We start from the raw sequence: 25627 nt of genomic DNA on the forward strand, positions 1-25627 counted from the left end.
GGAATGTGTTTAAAGTTTGGTGACAAAGTGTTTATTTTGGTTTATATTAAACTAAAGTTTTACTCTAACATGGTAGTTGTTTCCATAATTTGCATGATGTATTGTGATCACTGTGTAAGCATGAAGGAAAGGATTCTAGTTTCTGTAGTTTAACATATGAAGAATGAGATATACAGGGCGATCAAAATTAAAGTATCCTTGTTTATGGGTTTTGTGGAGCACCATCCACTGATTCAAATGCTGCGAAACTTTGCAGGAATACATTCTATATCATTGTATATCATGCAGAAGCAGTATCAGAAGGAAAGAAAAGATAGTTCCAAAATTCACTATCATGGCATTGTAATTTGCCAGCAGGTGTCAGGAGGGTTTAGAAAGATGGACATGTGATTTTTTCCCCTTCATTGTGATTGTTAATACCATCTGCAGTGATGGGACTAACCTTGCCCCAACATGCTTTGCTTGTGAAGCTGTACTACCTAATCAGTTGCAATGCTTTTGCTGTACTCTGTGAATTCTTTCTTTTAAGGTTACATGGTGGTTAGCACTCATAGTGAAGAATTTATGCAGACAACACGTGTTAGAATAATTACTTTACAAGCAAGTAACAATCGACGCTTCGACCTCTGTATTGAGGTCACCATCAGGAAACAATATACAAGCTACATGCCATTGCACTATACAAAAGTAAAATGAATCTAAATGTTTGTTAATTGTTTATCCTAGCCTGACTTCTGGTGAGAAAAATACTATTCTTGTCTTAAAAAACATATTTCTGCCTGATATCACAGCTGCCCACGTACTCTGCTCTGGGTATATTTTGTGTGGCAAAATAATTTTTACTTACAAAAAGAAGGTATGGCCATGGGCTCACCACTTTACCCCCCCCCCCCCCCCCAATAGCTAACTTTTACATGGAAGACTTCGAGCAACGAGCTCTAGATATCTTCTTGTTGATGATATTTTCCCTATTTGGCCCCATGGCTGTGAAACATTAAATACATTCCTAAGCCACCTGAACAAACAATACAAATGTATCCAATTCACCATCGAAATTGAAAACAACAACTCTCTTCCTTTTCTAGACACACTCGTCGCAAGTCTTCCCTCAGGCTGCCTCTTCACTATCTACTGCAACTTTACACATACAGGCCAGTGCATACATAAAAATTCATACCACCATCCAACGCAAAAACTTGAAGTCATCAGCACCCTCAAACACAGAGCCCTAATAATTTGCTCCAATGAACAAGCTCAGAACCAAGAATTTGAAATCATTAACCAAATATTTGTAAAAAAATGGCTACAATAATAAAAAAAAAGTTCACAAGATCCTCCATAAAAATGCCATTAAATAAAAAAAGAAAGATTACAAGAATGCCATAGCTATACCCTGCATTATGGGAATTTCAGAACATCAAGACAACCTTCAAAACTAAGAAGTTTTCTTAGCTCCTCCAAAGATTCTCTTTCATACCTTGCCCACCCAGGAGTTTATAAATTCAGTATACTTGTAATCTCCCTTATATAGAGGAAACAGGATGCACCATCCCAATCAGAAAAGATGAACACAAACGGCACATTAAATACCTTCACTATGATAAAACAGGCCTGTCAGAACATGTACTAGAAATATGCCACAGAATTGACTGGAAATGCACCAAGTCCCTACATTGCACCAAAACCTTGTATGAAAGAAAATTCAAAGAAGCTTGTGAAATGCTAAAATATCCAAATCTGAACAAAAATAGATTAATTATTCCCGGAATGCTTCCAGAAATCTTCAACCCATATAGCAACCAGAACAACCCCATACAGAAGAAAATTTCAATACAAAAGGACTAAAGAAATTGTTTAGTGTAGTTCTTTTTTTTTATTTTCCTCACCAGAGGTCAGGCTAGGATAAATGATTAACAAACATTTAGATTCATTTTACTTTTGTAGCAACGGCATGTAGATTGTATATTGTACATATGTATGTTTCCTGATGATGACCTCAATACAGAGGGTGAAAACGGCAATTGTTACTTGCTTAATGTTGAGCAAGTAACAAATGTCAAAGAGGTCCGCTATCTCTGTATGCTTGGGGACGAATGATTAGTAGTTTTGAAGAAATGGGATTGTGAGTTAGACCTGCCAGAGGTCGTAAGCCGTTCAGTTCAGAACAAGTGAATGAAGTTGCTACTGCTGTTGTGGAGCAGGCTATGAATAACAGTGTGTCTTCCTGATTTGTGTCTTACACAAAATTTTATGGATGATTCTGCATTTCTCCCCATTCAAGATAACCTTGACACAGGAGTTGTGCCTGCAGGACTTTTAAAGTTGACTGGCATTCACTTTAACATTCCTTGTTCGAGTGGAGTTGGATCCTGCATGACTATTGATGATTTCATGGGGAGATGGGCTCACTTTCACCTGAACGGAGCTGGGAATACCCACAGTTGCCAGATATGGACTATGTGAAACCTGTATGCAATCCAACAAATTCTCTTACATTCACCCAAAGTTATTGTTTAGTGTGAGTTTACAGCTTTGTTTATCATTGGACCATTCCTCCTGACCCCCTGTGACTTCTGGCTCTGGGGATTTCTCAAAGACAGGGTTTATTGGGATCATTCTGATAACTTTCCAGCACCGAAAGCATAATGCAGCACATGTGCAACATTATTCCTGACCAGCCACATTCTGCTGTTGAACACACTGTGCAAAGGATACAGTTTGTGGCATACTGGGAAGGGCAGCACATCGAACAGTACAGCCCATAAATGTATAATGGAGGTGAATAAAAATGTGTTATTTATGCTTGTGTTGCTTTCTCCTTACACACACATACAGAAAAATTACTATATCTACATTTGGTATATCATCATACAGCACCCCCTGATGGTGAATTTTGGAACTACTTTTTTTTTCTCTAAGATATCACTTTTGCATGATGCACAATGTGTTCCTGCAGTTTCCCAGCATTTGGATCACTGGAAGGTTCTCCACAATGAATACTTTAATTTTGATCACCCATTGTTTAAATAAAGAAATTCATGTGCAGTTTCTAATATATTTATCTAATATTTTGCATGTTCATATATACAGACTACTTGCTTTTAAACTGTTTTATGCTATTTTCTCTAGTTAGCAGCATTATTTTATCTTTCCAGGTATAGTCAATATGGAACATGATTTTTCATGGGATGACTATTTGGAAGAAACAGAAAGCACTGCAGCTCCTCCTCAGGCTTTTGCACATGTAACTTTTTATTTATACCTTAATTTTTTTTTTTTTTCTGAAGTTTAGGTATTCTGTAAAATTGTGCAGTCACATATGAAGTTTGACAATAACAAGACCTTCTTTTCAGTATTAGTAAACCTGTTGTAACCGGACAAAAAACATTATATGCTGTTATCTTACTCTACTCCTGTTATAAGTTTCATATTGGAAGAGATTGTTTTGCTTATGTAGTAAAGAGATTGTTTTGCTTATGTAGAAGTAGTTCTTTTAAATGTAAGTTGTATAACTTCATTATAAAAATCATCATAATTATGGCAATGATAATTTGGGAAGGATAGATAGGAGAGGAGGGGTATGCTGCTCATGATATCAGATGAGTTGAATCAAGTTAGTATTGATGTATCCAACTATTGACCAATCAGTATATCAGGAGTGGAGGTGAAGATTTTGGAAAAGTTGGTTAGGGTTTGTATTCAGAAATGGGTTGACAGAGAATCTCTACTTTGTAATGAACAGATTGGGTTTACAAAGGGAAGGTCGTGTGTTTTAGCAACTTCATCAGCATCAACAACCATGGGTCTAATACCCGTAGGTGTCTGATGCCATCTCGATATGATTCTTCCATTGCATTCTGTTTTGTGCAAGATGACTCAGCTTATATATAGAGTTTCCACACCATTTGACAATGTCATCATCCTATTCTGTGTTTGGTCTTACTTTTTTTTGTTCTTTCCTTCAATCATCCCAAACAGCAGCATTTTTATTTTCCTCTCATCGTTCAGTCTACATATATGGCCAAAGAGATGTAGTTTCCCTTTGATTATTTTCCGGATCAGGTTTTCTTTTGGTTGTATTTGTCTGTAGATTTCCTCATTCTGGATCCAGCTTATTCTCAAGATTTTTCTTTAGTACTGCCTCTCAAATGCTAATATCCTCCTTTCAGATTCTCTCAGGAGTACCCAGGCTTCACATTCATAGAGCATGCTGCTGAAGATACAGGTTTCTACAATGCACAGTTTAGTTTGCATCTTTATAGCTTGGCTCTTCCATATTTTGTCCATGGCTTTTAAAATAGTTGTTGCTCTGGCTATTCTAATTTTCATCTCTTTTTTGGGGTCCAAGTCGTGTGTCATGTGGCATCCAAGATATGTGAAATGTTCCACATTTTCCAGTTGAAATCTGTCTATGATAACTCTGTTCAGTAACTCCTGTTGTCCAAATACCATTGTTTTAGTTTTTTCAAAGTTGACATTTAGTCCATATCTTTTTCCTTCTGTGTATAGTGTTTTGCAATGTCTGTTCCAGCCTTGCTGCATCTTCTTCAATCAGGACAATGTCATCTGCAAAGCAGAGGTAGTTTATGTCTCATGCCATTTATTGAAATGCCTCCACCTTCTTTTTTAATCTTATCTAGTGTTTTTCTCAGATGTGTGATGAAGATGATTGATGATATTGGGTCCCCTTATCTTGTGCCTTGACTAGTGGCAAACCAATCTCCAGTCACACCTGCTATCCTGATTTTTGCTTGTGCTTGGCTGTTTATATCTTTCAGCAGGCAGATCAATTTATTGTCCACACCATAGGATTCCAAGACAGCCCATGTTATATTTTAGTCAATATTATCAAATGCTTTTTGGAAGTCCATGAAGAAGCAGCATATCTTTTTGTTCTTTCTTCGAGCTTTCTCTGCTATTAGTCTTAGTGCGAGTATTTGTTGCACTGTACTTCGATTTTTTCAAAATCCTGCTTGCTCATCAGGAAGATGTGCCTCCATATGACCCTTCAGGCGTTCTGTTAATATTTTCATCAGCACTTTGCCAAGATGACTCATTAATGGAATAGTTCTGTAATTGGTGCATTCTGAAGCACTGCCTTTCTTATGAAGAACAACCTAGACTGATTTTTTCCACTCTTTGGAGGCATACCTTGATCTCCATATTTCATTATATAGCTTATGCATTTCTTTTACAGCTGATTCTCCCCCATATTTTAGCATCTCACCTATTATGTTGTCATCTCCAGGACTCTTGTTGTTCTTGAGATGTTTTAGCAACTTGCTCACATTATATAATAATGTTACCATTGAGTTAGACAAGGGAAATGGATACAACATGATACTTTTGGATTTCGCTAAGGCGTTTGACAGAATACAGCATGGAAGTCTGTTGCATAAATTGGAGAAAATGGGATAGTGTGGATAAGAGGATGGCTGACTGACAGATATCAGAAAGTGGTCTATGGGGATGTGAGTCTGCAGAATTTAAGGTAACCAGTGGTATACCACAAGGATCACTCCTTGTTCCACTGTTATTCAATCTGTACATTAATGACATTGGGAAGCATTTCACAAGTGACATACAGCTATTTGTTGATGATGCAAAGATAGGTATGGTAATCAGGAATGTGGCAGATATGCAGTACTTGCAGAATGATTTGAATAGGCTGCAATTGTGGGCATGGGAATATGGATTTCAGGCTAGAGATCTTGGAGTGTTAGTAGATAGGAAGTTGAGGTTCAAGGGCCATGTAGCAAAGATTTGCTAAAGATTGCAAATATAACTTAGAGGATAATTGCAATGCTGAAACAAACTTTGACATATAGTGATAAAGTTGTCGTTTGGCCTCTTTACAAAGCTTTGATAAGATCTCACTTGGACTCTTGTGTAGAGGTCTTGTTTTCGTGGTGGAGATAATATGGTGGAGAGAGTGCTAAAGAGTGTGTTAAAAATGATATCAGGATCGTGGAATACTAATTATGAAGATAGATTAAGAATTTGTAGACTGCAGACAGACACTAGGGAACGGGAGAAATCAATCTATAGGATTTCAGTAGATGGAATTTTTCATTTTATGGAGGGCAGGAAAGGATGGGAGGGCATCCTTGGAAGTTGAGAATGAATGCTGTCAAAAAGGATGTGAGAGCTATATTTTTCTCTCAGAGTGGTGCATAATTGGCATGGATTGCCATTGGTTGTTATGTGTGCAAGCAGTGTCAATGAATTCAAGAACAAGTGTGACAGCTGTTGCATATAGTATGTGGTCTCCCCTCGATGAGTTCCATACTCCCTGGAGCTCTCTCTAATAATAATAATGATACCAGATGACAGTTCATAGGCTTGTGAAAGAAGACTCTGGGTTCAGTTAAGATTTTTTAGCTAATTAATTATGAATTTTTGTTATGCATAAGGGTTGTTGTAGAAGTTGTACACTTGAAATGCATGGGCTTGTTTGTTGAGTTTGTTTCTAAAATCTTTAAATTTTTTAGAATGAGATCCTGACCTGCATTGAAAGCAAAATGACATCAGTTTTGCTTATGCATGAGTTCAATTTTGATTTTAGTTGTTTCATGAAATATGGAGTGTGCTAGCTACTCATTGGATTATGTTGATAATTTATCAATTTTTAAGGCAGATAGAATGAGAGTATGTGCAAAGTGTGACTTGAATGTGGATTTGACAGACATATCGCAGTGACCGATGGTGAGTAGTGAGAATACGAGAAAAATGAGAGCTCATCTGATAGCAAAGAGAGATGCCTTGAACGAGCAGTGAATGAGTAGTAAGAAACTTATGAAAAAGTGAACGAGTGATCTGTTGAACAAACAATCAGTGGTAGCATAAATGATGAAAGTGATACGAGCATAGCGAAAGTCAAGAATGGTAAATGTACAAATGCGGTGAATGATGTGGCAGAGTGTAGAAAATTGTCCAGAAAATTGCTGCTATAATGTGAAGAAACAGATGTATGGATAAGATATCACCATCTTATCCATACATCTGTTTCTTCACATTATAGCAGCAATTTTCTTGATAACCCTTTCAACTTTCGCATTGTTCCCTGGACTTCAGTTCTCTATCCACAAAGATCCACAGTGATAGTTCCACTGTATAAGTTAATTAGGCCTCATTTGGGATTTTCATCCACATATCTGGCTATGTTGTGATAAGGAAACATTGGAGAGAGACAAGTAAGACTGTCTCAGGACTCTGAAGTATTGAGTATAAGGACAGATTGAAGGAATGTGGTAGGAGGAGGGGTGATATGATTGAGACTGGAAGCTGGAGAGAGGAGGAGCAGCCTATCAGATAGATGTAGAATTATAGCATAGGTTAATTGGGAATGCAGGAATGAAAGGTCATCCCTAGAAATTGTACAAAGGTCGTGTGAATAAAGAACAGGTTGAGTTGAGGAATATGTTGCCAGAGTGGGTGGTGAGTACTCCATTGTTGAACATTGTTGAATGCATTCAAGGTATGATAGTTATTGTTATTTGTGAGCAATGAGTCTTTAGACTCCATGGAGGCTGAAAGTAAATATCTTGATTTTTACCATTGGGAGGGGGGGGGTGTTGTTGATTTACATTCATGCATAGAGGTTACAAAGGTTACATCATTACGAACTTCCTGTCAACACTTTTCCTCCAAATTAATCTGTTATTTGTCAAAAAAAAAAAAAAAAAACACTATTTTACTAACCTTTCTTTTCCATTCTCTTTAAGTAACCATTCTACCCGAGACTGACTTTGCTAACACATTCCAGAAACAATCTCAACAAGTTCTTTCTTAATATCCTTGTTTTTAATTTGATACTCATTGATGCTATCTGTTCACTCCCCTAATCTTTCTCAGAATACCAACTTTACTAATTCTGTTGTTTATTTCCATATTTAATTTGCCAATTTCACTAAAAATTGTGCCTAAATAGCTGAAATGTTTTATTGTATAGGTTCTATATAATTCTCAGTTCAGTTGATGTTTTCAAGTTTTCTCCTCATTTTCATTATCTTTGAATTTTTTTATTTTTATTTTATTTATTTATTTTTTATTGCTGATTTTCATTATTTTATAAATGTTGAACATCAGCAGTTATCCAATTTCATTAGGCAATCCTGTATGCTTGTACTGGATTCGTTTAGGAGTATAACATCATCTATATAAAAGTAAAGAGCTGAGATTAACATCTCCAATTTTGATATCATGTTTAATGCCATGTTCCTTTATAATATGATCCTTTGTCTCATAACTGATCTAAAGTCAAACTATGTTTATCCTTCAATTCTAACATTTCTTCCTTAGTAGAACTTAATAGCTCATTGTACAATTCTCCATTTTGATGTTTTCTCACATCACTGTGATATTGCCTGCCATTCAAGATGATTATCCTGTTTAATGTGGAATACTATAATTGTTTCTTCTTTTTCCTGATCATTGTTGCCTTAAATATAACATTTTATTTGTCTTCAGACGCTCTCTTTTTTTATAACACTTTAAAGTTGTGTAGTAATTTATCTAATTCTTTTTTGTTATATGCTGTCTCAAACATTTCATGTTTAACAGTCTGTTGTTTTTATTGTGCTTTTTTTTCCTTTTTTTTTTTTTTGTTTTTATGTGTCATATTTTTTGGTCCAGCTTTCATTTCCAGTATGTTGATCTGGTTTATGTTTCTCTGAGACTTGTGAGTAATAAATAAGTTTGATGAAAAAGAAGTGCTGTCTATGGCTTTCAGACCATGCATGTGTTCATCATTTTGTCTGACTGTTGGATTCGTTATTCCTCTGAGACTCAGAACTAATCTGAGATAGTATGTTACTTAAACAAAATGGGACAGCGAAAGCTAGAAAAATGCTAAGAAAAATGGTTTGATGCTGTGATGGCAGGAAAAAGACTTAGTAGGTGGCAAAGATCTAGGTAGATTGATGCTTTAGAAGATCAAAGTGTTAGATGTGTCCATATTGGAGAACCAACAAATAACTAATTAATTTGGAAGAAAATTGTTGATAAGGAAGGCAGTAATAATGCAAACTTAATCATATGGTACTATTCTTGTTTCCTGTACACTTTATGAGGATGCCAATTAGGTGTCTGATGATGATACTGTGTTCAAAGCACACATCAAACTATCAGCTCTCCTTCGTTCGCTAAAAAAATAGATTATCCTCCATTATATCCAGAAATGCATAAAGTGTCCCATATCTAACAGCCTAATATGGATAGACAGGAAAATCTCTTAATCTCTTCTTTGGAGAATACAAGAAATACATTTATTATTATTATTATTATTATTATTACATGACACCTCCAGGGAGTTCAGAGATTCATCGAGAGAGGGCATCTACTCTACAACTGTCTCCACCACTCATTCCACTAACTACAACTAACTGCAACTACACCAATGCTGATGACATTGATGTAGTTACCACTCGGCCAAACAGGCCGGCATTTGCTACTATTATTATGACAAATGAGGACTGAGAGAGAGAGTATGCTTTTGATATCACTTTATGCAGTACTAGATGGAAACAAACTACAGTACTTCAAAGGTTTTCAGTTAGAGAGATTGTTTTTGGACATCAGCAGTGAAATACTTTCCTGACTTTGACTTCATTAATGTTTCAAAAATTTGAGAAACAGTCATTTTAATACCAGCTCCAACCCAACAACTGCAAAATTCTTCTTTGTAAAGTTCTTTTGTCTCTTACAATTTGAATTTTTATTTATTTATTTTTTCCAACATTAGTACCTGAATATGTCAGTTTAAAATGCAACAAAATATTAGCAACTTAATAAATATCTTATTTCTTTCATGTGTCAAATGCAATAATTATTATGTACTTCCAACTATTCTTCCTTATTACTCTTTGATATCTCTTTATCCCTTTAATATCTCTTTATGGATTTCTTTATGCTATACTGCCTTCTGCACTTGCCTTCTTATTCTTTGGACACCAGAAAATTTATTTGATTAAAAGCTGCGCCACTGATGTCTGTTTTCTAGTAATGAGAAGTGTAAAATGCATCCAGTAGTTTTCCCATTACATTCAAATTATCCCAGAGTAATTAATATCTGCAGTCGTGGTCTACTCTCTATCCTTTACTATCCTTTCTCCTGGGTTCCCGCTAATAGGCTCTAATATTTTCGGAACAGTGCATCAAAGAATTAATTATCAGGCAACACTCTATTAACATTTAAACAACACATTTATTTACCACAAAACAATTTACACTATTATTGCAATTAAAGAAAAAATTTGCTTAGTTCAACAATTAGCTTAAAATGCCCTTTCAATTCATGAAAATTATGTCACAAAATTAACCACTCACTTCAAATACAAGTTACTACCCTAAGCAATGGTACCTATTAATAAACTGTTACTTCTTAACTGTTATGCACATAATAAATATCATTACACACAAAAGCTCTTTCCTTCCAATATTAAGGTAAATCTATAGGCAAAATGCACCATTCACAAACAGTTATCCTCTGACTGTTACACAAGATAATTTCTATTAATTATTAAACATCTAATTTTAAACCATTAACTCTGCTCAATTTCATCAGCCTCAACTTAACAGTCCACTAATAAAGTTCTCCTATAATTCATGAAAATTGAATAAACTGATCAACTCACATTATGGCTGCTACCCACTGTGTACTTGGCTTCGAACTGAAGTCCTGACCGTTTTTTCCCGAATCAGGTTTTTCTCTCCCCCTTTACACTGCCGATAGATTTACTGACGCTTCTAGGATGCTCTGTCCTGCCGACTTCGGGCAAAGATTATCGGCTTGTGGAATACTTGCATGCACGTTGGACTAACGGAGCAATTTCTTCCCTCAGACAACAGCTCCCAGTGAAGATTTGTCAATTCGTCATCAAATATCTGCTTTGCCTGGCAGATCAGCTCCCGTCATCTTTCTTTTAGATCACTGGCATGATTTCTCCTGAAGTCGCATCCTGGATGGCTTACATCTGATGGACAACCGCTGGCAACTTCTCGATAACGACCTCTCGACAACCGATGAGGAACTCTTGGAACCGATACTCGATCTTCGGGCCAACACCTTTTATTCGCCTTCTTTCGTATTCCTGCACAAAGATATGGGACCCCGAACATTTCAGCACAGTCCCTTGTTCTTCCACTGACGCTGATCCTTTCTTTGTTCTTCTCGTATACAGTTCTAATCCTATTTGATTCGGGCAGCGGACATTCGTCTGAAGTTTGTCGGTCCGTTTAACATTGACCTTGAGTAGTTACAGGTGCACTTCAACAAACAAATTTTATGTCCTTATAAGGAGATAAAATTATACATATACAGTTTTCTGGTGGCAAGGTATTGCCTTAGTTCAACACATTCTAGAATTTGTCTTAGGGCAGCAAGTGAGGACAATTCCCATAGGGATTATTTACATTAACAGTTTTAACTATACATAGACATACAGGTTACAATCTTACTGGGCTTGACTTCTGTAAAAATTGATATAAGGCTTTCTGGCATTATTAAGCTACATCAAATTTTTACAATTGGGCTAGCCACACATTATTCGGAGAATATTGTTCTCAGAATTCTGAAATCTGCTCTGACCTTTTCTGTTTTTTGAAGTCCAGATCTTTAAACTATGAGGTCATCTTTGGGGACTTTGTTCTTCACATTCAGACTGACTTAATCTTGCCAATTCCACAGATAATCCCCTCCAATTTTCTAACAGCTTTTTCTTCTCTTAACTCATTCTCCTTGTAATGTTACCTCTCCTGTTGGTGATTCAGACCATAACCTTCTTTGTTCAAGTTTCCTTTCCTTTTTTGCAAATTATTCTTGAACATCCTCACCTCAGTTGCATGTCCTTTAGTTCTATAGTAGTGTGAAATGGGATCCCATTGATTTTTACTTCACCTCCCCTTGGGTTTATTACTGTTTTTGCAATTGATGCTAACATCTGCTCCAACCAGTTGCTGAAATTTTATTCAAAACTCTAGACCCAATATCTGAACCTTGGTTTTCTAATATATGCAAAGACAATCCTAGAAAAAAATATTGCATATTTGAATAGTTATTCAAGTAAAATACATATTCCATTAATTATAATTGTTTTATTGTAATTCATATTTGTGTTGTAGAATATTGACACTATAAGAATGGCCAAGAGTGAATGTATATGTAAATAATTATGTAGAGTATATGTACTGTTATCACTTACCATTGTTGACATTGGAGCAGAGCAATTCTGAAACCAAAACTAGTTTTCTTCATTCTGCATGGAGGACTTTAATATGCATAGAGAAGAAAATACTGAAGAAAAGTATGAATAAATAATATTTCAGTAAAGATTTTAGACAATATTTACCTCTGGGCAAAAGCATATGTTGTTAACGATATTGGCAAGCAGAGAGAGAATGAGGAACTCAGATGTGACCTATGTGGTCTGCAAGATGTCATTCAGCTTTTCTCTGACTAGCAATGGAGAATGCGTAAATAATAACACTGAGAGGACTCAGAAGGAGAGCTTACCATAGAGAGAGAGAGAGGGACGTAAATTCGAAGTATGGAATAATTATGAATCCAGAATTTTAATAATTTTAAGAAATAAAATGAAGGTTTTATTTAAGAAGTTCATGGACATACAGCTTGTTAATGACATCTGATATATGCTGATATTTTAAAGCTACTTCTTGCAGAATCCCTTAAGTTGATGTAGGAAACGTTGATAATTCCTACAGTGATTGGAACAAGAAACTAATATAACATAAACCATTATGTTATATTGTATCTTTATCATTATATTGTATTATTATCTTGTATAACATAAACCATTATGTTATACAAACTTATATCCTTCATTTGGAATGGAATCAGTATTTGTTTGAATATTCTCTCAGCTGCTGGAAGGTAAGATTATTTTTGTTTCTTCAGTTAAACTTCCAGTCTCCTGTTGAAAATGGAATGGATGGCTACTAATAAACTGAACTAAGAATACAATATCATACAAGCATTTCATATAATTTATCTGCATTTTTTAGTTCACTCAGAGAACTAACTGTTGAAAGTGTTTACTTGGAGTTGTCTAGAATGCAGTTGATGGATTAGCATGATGCTATATCTGCCCATATATGTTTATAATTGAGTTTGTTAAATTTTAGTTAATATCAGAGCCTTTTTAGGCACAAGTTTTAATTCATGATAATGTTATATAACTTATAAAGTTGTTATATAACAACTGTAAATAATATTTGACTCATTCAATTTTTTATTCAATTAAATTTTAGTTAAGATCAGAGCCTTCTTTAATTGTTTGTGCAATTTAATTTGAGAGAAAGTGTGGGAGAGTGACATAATATTTTAATTCATGATAATGTTATATAACAATTTATATAACTTATAAAGTTATATAACAACTGTAAAAAATATTTGACTCATTCAATTTTTAAAAACTTGAAATAATCATGGACTTCAGCTATAATAGTAAATGATTAAAATTTTCTTTGAATTGAGTTAATACTTTAGTCTGATTTTGAAAGCACACATAAAAAGAAATTGCACCCAGTTATGTTTTGCAAAGTATCAAAAGGCATTACCATTTGTAGAAGAGTCAAGTTTTCTACATTTAATACTTTCAAAATCAGACTTAGTTTTATTAATTGTTTTTTGTTGATTGTTTTGCAGTTGTTGAAGACTTCATTGTAGATTGTGAATGAAGCTGGGGTTTTTGTCTCAAGCCTACATGCTGTTTTTTCTCATTGAAGAGCTTTTATGGACTATCTGGAAAGGTTGATATTGAGCAAAACATTTTCAGATATTCTGGTTATTTGATGAATAATTTACATTAGGTTGTTACTTAAAGCAAATAATTCAACCGCTATTCCTGAAGTGAAATTAGAAAAAGGCAGTCGTTTGGAATTGTGGATAGGTCACCAAGGAAGATGACTTTATTGTTGGGGTAGTTAGATTGCAGGAAATCTCAATGATAAGAAGTTACAGGAGTGAGAGTGATTTTCAGAATTGGGGAACAGTAGAGACACCAAATTGGGCAAGGAAATCTTATGCCACGGAAGGGTGAGGAAAGATTCAAGGTTTGGCATTTTTTGGAAGAGAATGCTAGAATACACAAAAGCACATGTATTACCTTTGTGGCAGAAGGAATAATACTGCAGATAGTTTGGTCAGCTAAGGTGGAATTTAGTTGTAGTAATTATATTGGGGTTCGGATGTCTGTAGGTGATGGTGCACATCATTCAAGTGGTTATACCTGAATGCTGGTGAAGTGGATATAGAATAGTTCTTATTTTTGTAAGGTTTTTGAGCTTTTTTTTTTTTTTTTAGCAATTTTTTGGTGGAGGTTTGTTTTTTGTTTAACTCCAGTAACATTGTATCTATTTTGAGTGTACTTTATGCTTAAAATCTCATGTTTCAAAAGTAAAAAGAAAAATAACAGGAAACATGCAGATAGGGAGGGGATACACTCTTAGACATGTTTTCCACACAAAGAGCATTCAGATTTTGTTGGAAGTTTTTTCACTTAGTTGAACTATAAATTAAAGATACCAAGAAATTATATACTTGGTGTAATCCTTTATCCAAGTGTAAGCAAACACGTTTGCACCTGAACTATTTTCAGGACTGGGGCAACTTTTATAAAGAAGATAAGATTTCCCGTCACTTGTCTTAGTATCCCATAATGCAAAACACATCTCCTTGCAGACATGTATAATGCTATGCATTATGGGAGGGGTCACTACCCAGACTGGTGTGGGTAGGATCCAAGGTATTTTGTGTAATGCCAGTATGGTGTTCAAGGCATTCCATAATACCAGGTTGACCTGGCAGTCCATTCTGAATGCAGTTATTGCTTGTTGGATAATAGGCATCCATATGTGACTCTGTTATGGATCTCCATAACAGAGTCATATACAGTATTATTATTGTTACATGGGAAGCTTTGTTGCTGAATCCTTCATTTCATATTTATTAGGGGCCCCTCACAAGTCCCCCAACCATATCTAGAAGCCCATTAAACATCACTTGATAGCAAAAGTTAAACATATGACATTGGGTACACTTTCTAATGTACTATCTTTATAATACATTGACCAGTTTTCTTGTAGACTCCATAGGTACCAGTGATGCCATTTGGTTCAAACTTGTCTTTTGGAATGATGTGTCAAAAAATTCCCTAAAATGTTGATGCTTTCCAGAGGAGGACAGTTTATTTCATGTATGTTACTACTGCCTCTGTCTCTCTCACAGCCTATTCCATTTGCTCTTCATAGGTATCTATAGGTATTTTCATGAGACCCACCAAACAGGCTACTATCATTCCTCCACTTTTTCCTTGAGCATTCAACAGCCATACATAGTTCAGCTTAACTTAAGATATCAATTTTTTATCATCTTCATTCATTCTGTCTACCTCTGTTGAACAGCCTTTCTCACACAATTTCACTAGGATTGTAATGCCCACATGTTAACAAACACATCAATATTTGTATTTTTCATCTTAAAACTTGTCAACACTTTTGTTTTGTCAGTTTTGTGAATTTCACATCTAGGGTTGGTATAGTATGTATATTAAAAATGAATGAATAGTTTTATAGTAGATCAGATTGATCCCACATGGTTTAGTCTGGGAAATCATATCACTACTATATGTCATTGAGTTTAATTAAAGGCCATGAAAATTGAGCCTAATGAAGACATATTTTTTTAATTTAGTTATTACCAATTTATATGTATATTCTCCTTACAGCTCAGACTCATTGTCCTGTCACAACCAGATTATTTGCCTTCATTTCCCATCTACAAATAAAAAATAAAATATTACTTGATAGCAAAGGGGCTTTTCCACATTCTAGATAAGATGTGACAATCTTGGACCAGTAGGCATTATCAGTAACAGCTTTGCTTAACTACTGAGGTTTTTCATTCAGTTACACACACACACACACACACACACACACACACACACACACACACACACACACACACACACACACACACACAGAGAGAGAGAGAGAATGCAGCATTTTTTTGTTGTGTATTTTTTACATTACTTGTTATCTTATAATAATTGCTATTTTAATGTTACAAATTTGGAGTATAATAATTTTAGTTGGATTGTTACTTATTATTTTTATATTATAAATAATGATTATAAACTTTTGTTTTAGGTGGAACACAGTTTGGAGACTGGTTTTAAAATGGGTATGAAGGTTGAAGTTCCAAATCGTGATAGACCCAACTGTTACTGGGTAGCATCAGTAATAATGACTTGTGGTCCTTTGTTATCTCTACGATATACTGGATATGGTGATGATCGATCCTCAGATTTTTGGTTTGACGTCAGCAATGGTGATGCACATCCTTTAGGGTGGTGTGTAGAAAATAACAAAGAACTTCATCCACCAGATGGTATGGTTAATTTTTTTTCTTTTTTAAATCCTGAGTTCTCTTTGAAATCATTGGTCTTCTGTTACATACGATATCAGTATTTCTGCATTTAGCAATAATGTTTTTCCTTATTATTACCAAGAGACTTTTAGGGAGTCAGAGACTCGTCAAGGGAAACCAATCTTTTATTGAATTTGGCTATGTCAGCTCTTTGCTTTATGCAGATGATGTTATACTTCTAAATAAATCCGCTACAAGTCTGCAAGATTCTCTGACTAAATTGAATAGCTGTTGTAATAGATATGGTATGAAAGTCAGCAATAAAAAGACAAAGACAATGAAAATAGGCAGAATCATTGAAAATGTTAACTGTGTTGTGAATGGAGAACCTGTGGAACAAGTAAAACATTTCAGCTACTTAGGCATGATTTTTACTGAAGATGGTAAATTAAATATAGAAATAGACAACAGAATCAGCAAAGCTGGTTTGGTGGGAAGTCAATTGAATAAATTCATTTGGAATAAGAGAGAAATTAGTCGGAACACTAAATTAGCTGTATACAAGACAGTGTTCAAACCAGTTTTAACTTATGGATCTGAGAGCTGCGTCAGAAGTAAAACACTTGACCAAAGACTAGAGACCGCAGATATGAGAGTCCTGAGAAAGATTATGGGCATGAACAGATGGCATCAATGGCAATATCATATTAAAAACGAGGATATTAGGAAAGAACTTGACATTGTCAGCATCCAGGAATGCGTTTTGTAGAGCTAATCTCAGGTGGTATGGTCACTTAAACAGAATGGGCGAGGAAAGATTAGCAAAACTCTGGGTCGTTTTGCTGCCAGGTTGGCAGCAAAACGACCCAGAGGAAGACCAAGATATAGGTGGATTGATATGGTACAAAGTGCCTTAGACGATAGAAATATAAGATCTGATAATGTTGGAGTCTTGACAAGTAACAGACTGATTTGGAGGAAAATTGTAGATAGGAAGTTAGTAATGATGTAATTTTTTTCATGTAGTACTATCATATCCTGTACACCTCTTGAGGGTACATGGCAGGAATTTGATGATGATGATGGCTATCTATACTCATGACATCTGAAAGCAATCTATTTCTATCACACATGGCTCTATGAAAGAAAAACAATCTAGCTCTCACCCCTTTCTTGACTGCATTCATTCTCAGTTTCCATGATGCTCTCTCTCATCCTCTCCTGACCCTCTATAAAATTAAAAATTCTATTTGCTAGTATACTGTATGACCTTGTCAGAAGTTTGTAGTTTTCTATCATATTATTCCTCTTTTTCCTTTCTTTGTTAGTGTCTGCAGTCCTGAAATTCTCAATCTGTCCACATAATCTCTATTCGTCAGTCCTGATGTTATCTTTATGCTTTACTCCACTTATCTTCATCACCTGAAACACCAGATCATATCTGTGCATCAGTGGTACAGGTGACATTGTATCCATACCCTGTAAAGAAACAAAATGATTTCCTTATTCTTAAATGTATTTATTTGTTTCAGCATTGCAATTATCCTCTTGGTATGGTTTGCAATGTTTGCTATCAAGGCCTTTAACTTCATCTTCCCATCTGCTAAACTCCAAGATCCTCACCTGATCAGTTTCTTATAGCATAATCTCACCATTCTAATATGCTATTGAATATCTCATCACAACAAAGTGTATAACTTTATGTTTACTAACATTGAACTGATATTACTACAATACCAGCTTATTTAGATCATTCTGCCATTCCTGCATGTAAGTTTTATTCCTGGTTACCCCGCCTGTGTCACATTCAACTACACTCTTATCCAAATAGTTTATAACCCAATCCCATATCCCCCAACTTATGCAACAACATTCCATGCTGAATCAAGTCAGAAGAGTTCTTGTAAATCCAAAAATATCATGGCATGTCAGTACCCTTGTCTAATTTAGTGGTAACATTATTATAAAATGTGAGCAAGTTACTCAAATGTGACTTTCCCTTAGTAAATCCATGTTCTGATCATTGTAAAGTATAGATTTCTCTGTCAACCCATTTTGGCATTCAAGCTTTGGTAATTTTCCAAAATTTTCACCACCACTCCAGAGATGCAGATAGGTAATTAATTGGACACATCAGTTTTTGCACCACTCATGTGCAATGGGATTATCATATATTCTTCCCACTCCTGTGGAATTTTCCCTGTTCTAAGGGCTCAGATTACACAGCCTGGTCAAAGGAACAGCCAGTTCAGCTGAACACTCTTTTAGCATCTGTGCCAATATTCCACTTTCTAATTCTTATTCAGTTTGTGCAGTAGTTCTAGTACCTCTTCCTCATATACCTGAGTTTCTTCATCCACTGAAGGTAACAGTGAGCTCAATGTTCTGCACACACACTGTTGTTAACTCTTAGCAAAATGGGCACTCGTTAGGTGAACAGTCTCTTTTTGCATATGCCACACACACATACCATCTGCATTCACTATAGTTATTCTGTGATGTTCATTCATTCTTTCTTTTACTTTCAGCATAACTATAGAATTCGTTTGGATTTTCTTCAGTTTGCAGAGCCAGTTTTTTTTCGTACTCAAATTTAGCAATCATTACAGTACTTGTAATTATTCCTCCTGCACCTTATAATTTTCATAAATGATATCATCTTTATGCTCACTATACTCCTTTCACATCATTTTTTTTGTTGTTAAGAATCTCTTTTTTTAATAATATTGCACATCCATTTCCCTCTTATTCTATTTATTTATTTTGAACTCTAATAACATTCTGATATTGCATTATTCCGTGATCCATTTAAATTACTCAAAGCCAGATCGCATTTCATTAAGCTATACTTTTTTTAATTAATGACAGATCAAATATACCTGTTATCAAGACCTTGTATATTGCAGTAATATTGTGTTCTGTTACTGATAAATTAATTAAATTTATTATTCAGATTACTATATTGCTTATTCTGACTTTGTTTCAAAAATGCTTATTACCAAAAAAAAAGAAATCATACATTGATCTTTTCAAACTTGTGTTTTGCCATTAACAGACTATAAACAGAAGGAAGCATCTGCAGATTTAAATTGTGATGATACGGGTTTGTGTGAGGGAAGCAAGCAATTGTAATATTAAAGGCAGCAAGCGAGAAATGCATATTAAACACATGGCATATTGAAAAGCATACACACTTAAGTCATCTTAACTCTCTCATCTTCCCATAAAAAAAAAGCTGAGAGTCTACTCTTGTGACATTTTCATTTGGTGAGGCTAATGTATCCAGGACCTTCTTAGGATTGCCTAAGTGTCAAAGCCAGATAACTTTCAGGAGGCTTCATTATCACCTTTAAGGAATGTAACAAATAGAGTGGAGGCTTGTGACTTAATGTCCAGTCCTCATCTTCAGGTGGTGTGCCCTCTTGTTAGGTATCCACAGGGTACTGAATGAACATGCATGGGCTGGCAATTTCAGACTTACCTGACCAAATTGTACTCTTATTGGTTTAAACCACAAATACATGTGATGGGACAACATGATGAGATTTCATTCTGGATGGGCTATCACTCAGTTAAACAAGCCCCCCCCCTTTAAAAGTAAAAGTCAGCTACTGGAACAAAGTCCAACTCATCTAAAAGAAGAAGAACAAACCCAGTGTTCAAAGAATTGAAGATATCAACCATCAATGTAAAAGGAAATTGAGCTTGCAGAAGTATACAGGAAAAGTACCACATCGACATCATTGGCATTACTGAAACAAAGAAGACAAAAACAGGTGAGATCTTACAACAGTATCTGCTGTATTTCTGTTCAGGATACAGGATATCACCATATTCCAACATAAAGATATACACAAGTTCATATGGTGAACAAGAAATAATAAGCCTCATTGTAATAAGATTGTCATTGTTGATAGTGATATATTTGCCATTTCAGGATGCATGTACAGATGATTTGAAGTTGGAAGTGACCATCATTTAGTTCTAAGTAAGATAAAAAATGAATATCACATTAAAAAGAACTGTAGGAAAGTTTTAAAAAGAAAAATGTTGAGCAGCTTTTACAGGTAAACTGTAGATTCAACTATACAAACAGTATTGGATAAAAAATGAAACAGTTTGAAAACAAGAACCAATTCTTAGAGTCTCACTGTCAAACCCTGAAGAAAACATTAATTGATTCAGTTAGGGAGGTATGTCGTGAAGTTGTGCAAGGATAGAAAAATAAGAACAGCATGGTGGAAATGAGATGTTAAAGATGCAGTCCTTCACAGGAAGAATCTATACCAATAGCAAATAAATCAGCAGATGCTCCAAAAGAATTCAGAGAAAATCTAAGAGAGCTAAACTATGTGTTAAAGTGGCTAAACAAAAACCATAGGAGAACTTTGTTAAGAATACAGAAAATAAATATCAGGAAAGTGACAAAATGTTCCGGAGGCTGTTAAAAAAGCTTAGAAATAGAGGAAAGAGTATTGTGAAAGGAATCAAAGATGATATAGGTGGCATGAAAAATGAAGATAAAGATATCCTAGATGTTTGTAGTAATTAGTTTGAAAGACTGTTAAATAAAACATGCAGCGACAGAATAGTAGTTGAAAATTTTCAAGAGGAATGCAAACAGGAGTACATATCAATACTTCAGGTAGAAAGAAAAAAAAGCTATCAAAAACTTGAAATGTGAAAATTCAGCTGGAGTAGATAATATTCGACCAGAAGTGCTTAAATATGGATAGTTGTGCAAGGATAGAAAAATAAGAACAACATGATGGAAATGAGATGTTAAAGATGCAGTCCTTCACAGGAAGAATGTATGCCAATAGCAAATAAATCAGCAGTATGAAAGCTTTGCAGTGGCTGCATGGCATAATTCAGAGGGTCTGGTCAGAAGATCGAATTCCAGATATTGTAAGCAGAACTCTTATACTTCCCATCTATACAAAAAGAAATAAAGCTGAATGTGAGGGTTACAGAGGGATTTCACTACTCAGTGTGTTCCAGATAAGATTTGTGCATGCATACCTTGAAAACTGGTTGAGAATAATTGGAAGAGAAACTTGGAGAAAAATAACCTGCATTCAGTTCAAATAGAGGTTTTCAAAATCACATTTCCCTTTACAACAGATAGTTAAGAAATCATGGGAATATGACAAGAATCTGTACTTTATTTGTAGATCTAGAAAAGACATGTGACATGGTTCTCAGAGAAATGCTTTTCAAAACACTACAGTTATATGGGGTAAATGGAGCATTTTCTATATATATAGAACATAGTCTATATTTAAGTTGTAATTCAAGAAGATAGTTTGATGTAAAATCAGGGATAAGACAAGGATGCACATTATCTCCACTCTTATATCTACAGGGTGTCCCTGAATTCATGGCCCAAACGTAAGGGGATGGTAGTACACACCGAAACCACCAATATTTGTCATAGAATATTGCCCGGTGTTATTGAATATTGAATATTGCCTGGTGTTAGGGCACCGGGCAAACACAGCCCGGTGCCAGTTGGGGTGCAGACGAGATGGAGCAGCTTATGAACGCAGAGAAAGCCGATATGCACCTGATGTACGGTGTAGCCGATGGCAATGGTAGAGTGGCACAGAGACTGTACCATGAGCGATATCTTATGCGGCGTGTGTCCGATCATAAAATGTTTGCTCAACTGCACCAACAGCTGTGTGAAGCAGGCACCTTCCATGTCAGTCGACATGATGCCGGATGAGCACGGACAGTCAGAACACCAGTTATGCGCGTGGACATCTTGTGTATGGTGACAGATAACCCAGGTACAAGCACATGATCTGCTGCCCGGAGCCTGGGTGTGCATCGGAACAGTGTCTGGTGAGTACTGCATGAAGAAGGGCTACACCCTATTACTTGCAGCAAGTGCAGGCATTGACAGCTTTTGATTATCCCCTGCGCATGGATTTCGCCCAGTGGTTCCTGCAGCAAAGTGTCGTACAGCCCGATTTCCACGCTTGTGCTCTTTACGGATGAATCAACTTTCTCACGGGAAGGCGTAGTCAATGTCCATAATGCGCATTTGTGGGTGGCCCAGAACCCCCATGGTACACGTACACAGTTGAACCAGCAACAGTGTTCACCGTCAATGTCTGGCGGGATTCGTGCATCGGGGATCGATGGGCAAACATACCATATTTTTCTGCAACAGGTTTTGCTGGAATTGCTTCAGGATGTTCAAGTCGCCATCCACTCCTGTATGTGGTTCCAGCATGATGGGGCACCTGCCCATTTCAGCATGGACGTGCATCAGCATCTTAATGCCACATTTGGGAACCAATGGATTGGGCATGGTGGTCCAATTCCATGGCCCCCCCCAGTCTGGGGAGGATCTGGTATCCTGACTGTCCGTCGCAACCAGCAATGTGCGCGACAAGCCTGGTGTTTATGAGCAGGTATGCCAATCACTACTCCACCATTGTACCAAGTGTATCAAAGTTGGTGGGCGGACATTTGAGCATTTGTTGTAATAATCTCCAATAAATGTCACTCTGGAAACCTGTGTCTGTCCATCCTTCATTTCTGACTCCTCACTACGTTTGCGGCCGCATTTCCTATGACGAATATTGGTGGTTTTGATGTTTACTACCATCCCCTCACGTTTGGGCCATGAATTCAGGGACACCCTGTATATGTATCGCATTATGAAAGAAAGTGGCATTAAAACTGATATTATAATTGGAGATATCAAACTTAGCTGTTTGCTTTATGCTGATGGCATTGTACTCCTAAAACACATCCAGTGCAGGTCTCCAGATTCTCTAACTAAATTGCATAACAACTGTAACAAATTTGACACGAAAATCTACAATAAAAATACCAGAATCATGAAAAGAAGCTGGAACATGGAAAGTTTCTACTGCCTTCTCAATGGATAACCTATAGAAGAAATAAAATATTTCAGTTGCAAAATTTTTAGTGAAGATGAGAAATTAAATTCGGAAATAGACAACAGAGTAAGCAAAGTTGGTATGCTGGAGAGCAATTTGAATAAATTTATATGGAATAAGAGAGAAATTAGCCACAACACTAAACTAGCAGTATACTATAAATTAAAGATGCTAAGAAATTATATTCTTAGTTTAATTCTTTATCCAAGTGTAAGCAAATAAAGTTTGTGCATGAAGTCACTTTACGACTAGGCTACTTGTATATGGAGGCTGATGACTTTACATCAATTACCTTAGTATCCCATAATGCATAGCATTATGGGAAGGGCCACTCCCCAGACTGGTTTTGACCTTTATTGAGGTGATAAAGTAAAGGGGGTGCTTTTCAGAGTAGTTAGCATAAGGGTGCAAGAGAGCCTGATAGTATGAAAGAGAAAAGGCCTCAGCTTCTTTTATATCATCATATAGCCAAAGGCTATCATTTTTCATTTTTCACCAAATGACCAAAAGACTAATTGAAACTAAAGCACAAAGATGACTGATACCCAGGTGGTTTGCCTCATTGGTAAATATAAGACCACATTGAATTAAGATGATGGAACTATTTAAAAAACCTCTCATAGCAAAAATAGACAGAATTTTATCTCCCTTGGTGAATATTGTAATGAGTGGTCTATACCACTTAGTCAAAAATTTCATGTCTCCTAGAATGCTTCTTTCTAAGTACAAAAATCGTCTGACTGAACAATAAAATTTCCATAATACAATATTATAAAGCATTTGGTTTCCAAATCCATGTTTCTTTTTAACTGTCCATAAACGGTATTTTAATTCGTTAATTATAAAAATCAAAATTCTCTTCCCATTGCTGACAGGTGGTGGGTACTGTAAAAAAAATAACCTGTTCTGTTGTAACTATGGAATGCCCAACACATTACGTAATATGTTCCAAATGTGCAGGGCAAGAGGGCAGCTGTAAAATGCATGTTCTACTGTTTCCAATTGGTAACAGATGTCACAGATTAGATCGCCAATGTTAAAGTACCTCCATTTGATGGTATTGACTGGAAGGTGGCTATATGCAATTCTCTAAGCAAAATCCCTCCTGTTAGGGTATCCATGGAACTACTTCAGTAAGTTATGAAACAAAGTGTTGTTGTCAGTTCCTAACTGTGGAAGTATGTGGCAAAAGAGATTAAAGGTTTCTTTATACCAAATTTTACTTTTTTTAATGGAAAGAATGTCACTGCCAGAGTGTTGTGGCAGTCTTAGAGTTAATCACAGAGTGTTGCAGAATTCAGGAACAATCTCAGCTTTTTCCTTTTTAATCATTTATTTCAAACAAGGGAAAACGAAAACCCAGTAGTACTGGAGAAGATCTGCACATGTCTGCAATATTTTATGGATTTCTGAAGTTATATTACATAAATAGTAGAATTTTAAGACTGGAAGCCCAAATCCTCCATGCTTCTTTGATAGTTGAAGAAATTCCTTTTTAACTTGATATCGGCTAGACCAAAAAAATTGCACGGGCTTACTATATAACTACTTTTCTTCAGCTTCTGTGATATCTGTAATATTTATTATATACAACTGAGCAGGAAATATTATGGTTTTGAGTATTATGCTTTAGAAGAAAAGGGAAGTGGCCCTATTTTCCAGTCTTCTAGGGTTTCAAGGTTCTTGTATATTTCTTGAACTGGTAATATTGGATAAGTGGAGAAGGGAATTCCAAGTATAATGAGGGGTTCTCTCTTTGTGGTTAGTCCAAAAGGAATGCCTCCCAAATCCCACTTCCCAAAAACTTTTAATTTTGTCTTCTCTGCATTACTAGTTAATCCACAGATCTTGCTAAACTTTTCCAAAATACCAAAAAAGATATTTATGAAATCATTATCCTTCAAAGTGCCCATTACATCATTAGCATATGCTATTACCTTATTTTCCTTCATAGTTGAAGGAACTGTTATTCCTTGCACAGCATGTTTATTGTCAACTTCCTGTAAGAAAGTTTCATGACCCAGTGCAAAGAGCAATGGACTAAGAGGGCAGCCTTGCTTGACTCCTTTTTGAATTTTAACCGGCTCTGACAGGAACCCATTAACTAGGATGCGGGTGGTTGAATTGGCATAGGCTCCTTTGATAATGGATAGCAGTTTTTTACCTACACCAATTTGCTGGAGGCTGTGGAATAGAAAGGGATGCCAGACATTATCAAATGCTTGAGTAAAGTCTACTGATAGCACTGCCATTGACTGCTTCTTTGTATTAACTAAGCGGAATAGGTCACGTAGCAGAAATAGAATAAATTCTACTGCTCAACCTG

General features: G+C 35.8%; 1 protein-coding gene across 2 annotated transcripts in view; it reads left to right on the forward strand.

Annotated features, from left to right (window-relative positions):
* Positions 1–25627, forward strand: part of LOC150100599 (scm-like with four MBT domains protein 2) — a 226997-nt gene that overhangs the window by 12392 nt on the left and 188978 nt on the right. The window contains exons 2-3 of one of the 2 annotated variants that reach the window (XM_090401434.1): positions 3156–3244; positions 16165–16405. In XM_090401434.1, the coding sequence (XP_090257560.1) occupies positions 3167–3244; positions 16165–16405 (319 nt within the window). In that variant the 5' untranslated portion in view covers positions 3156–3166. The remainder of the gene's footprint in view (positions 1–3155; positions 3245–16164; positions 16406–25627) is intronic. The other variant, XM_090401435.1, reaches the window with a different exon arrangement.

Source organism: Typopeltis vanoorti, chromosome 12 (assembly GCF_054136105.1).
Source record: "Typopeltis vanoorti isolate ZY-2024b chromosome 12, IOZ_Tvanoo_1.0, whole genome shotgun sequence".
NCBI lineage: Eukaryota > Metazoa > Arthropoda > Arachnida > Uropygi > Thelyphonidae > Typopeltis > Typopeltis vanoorti.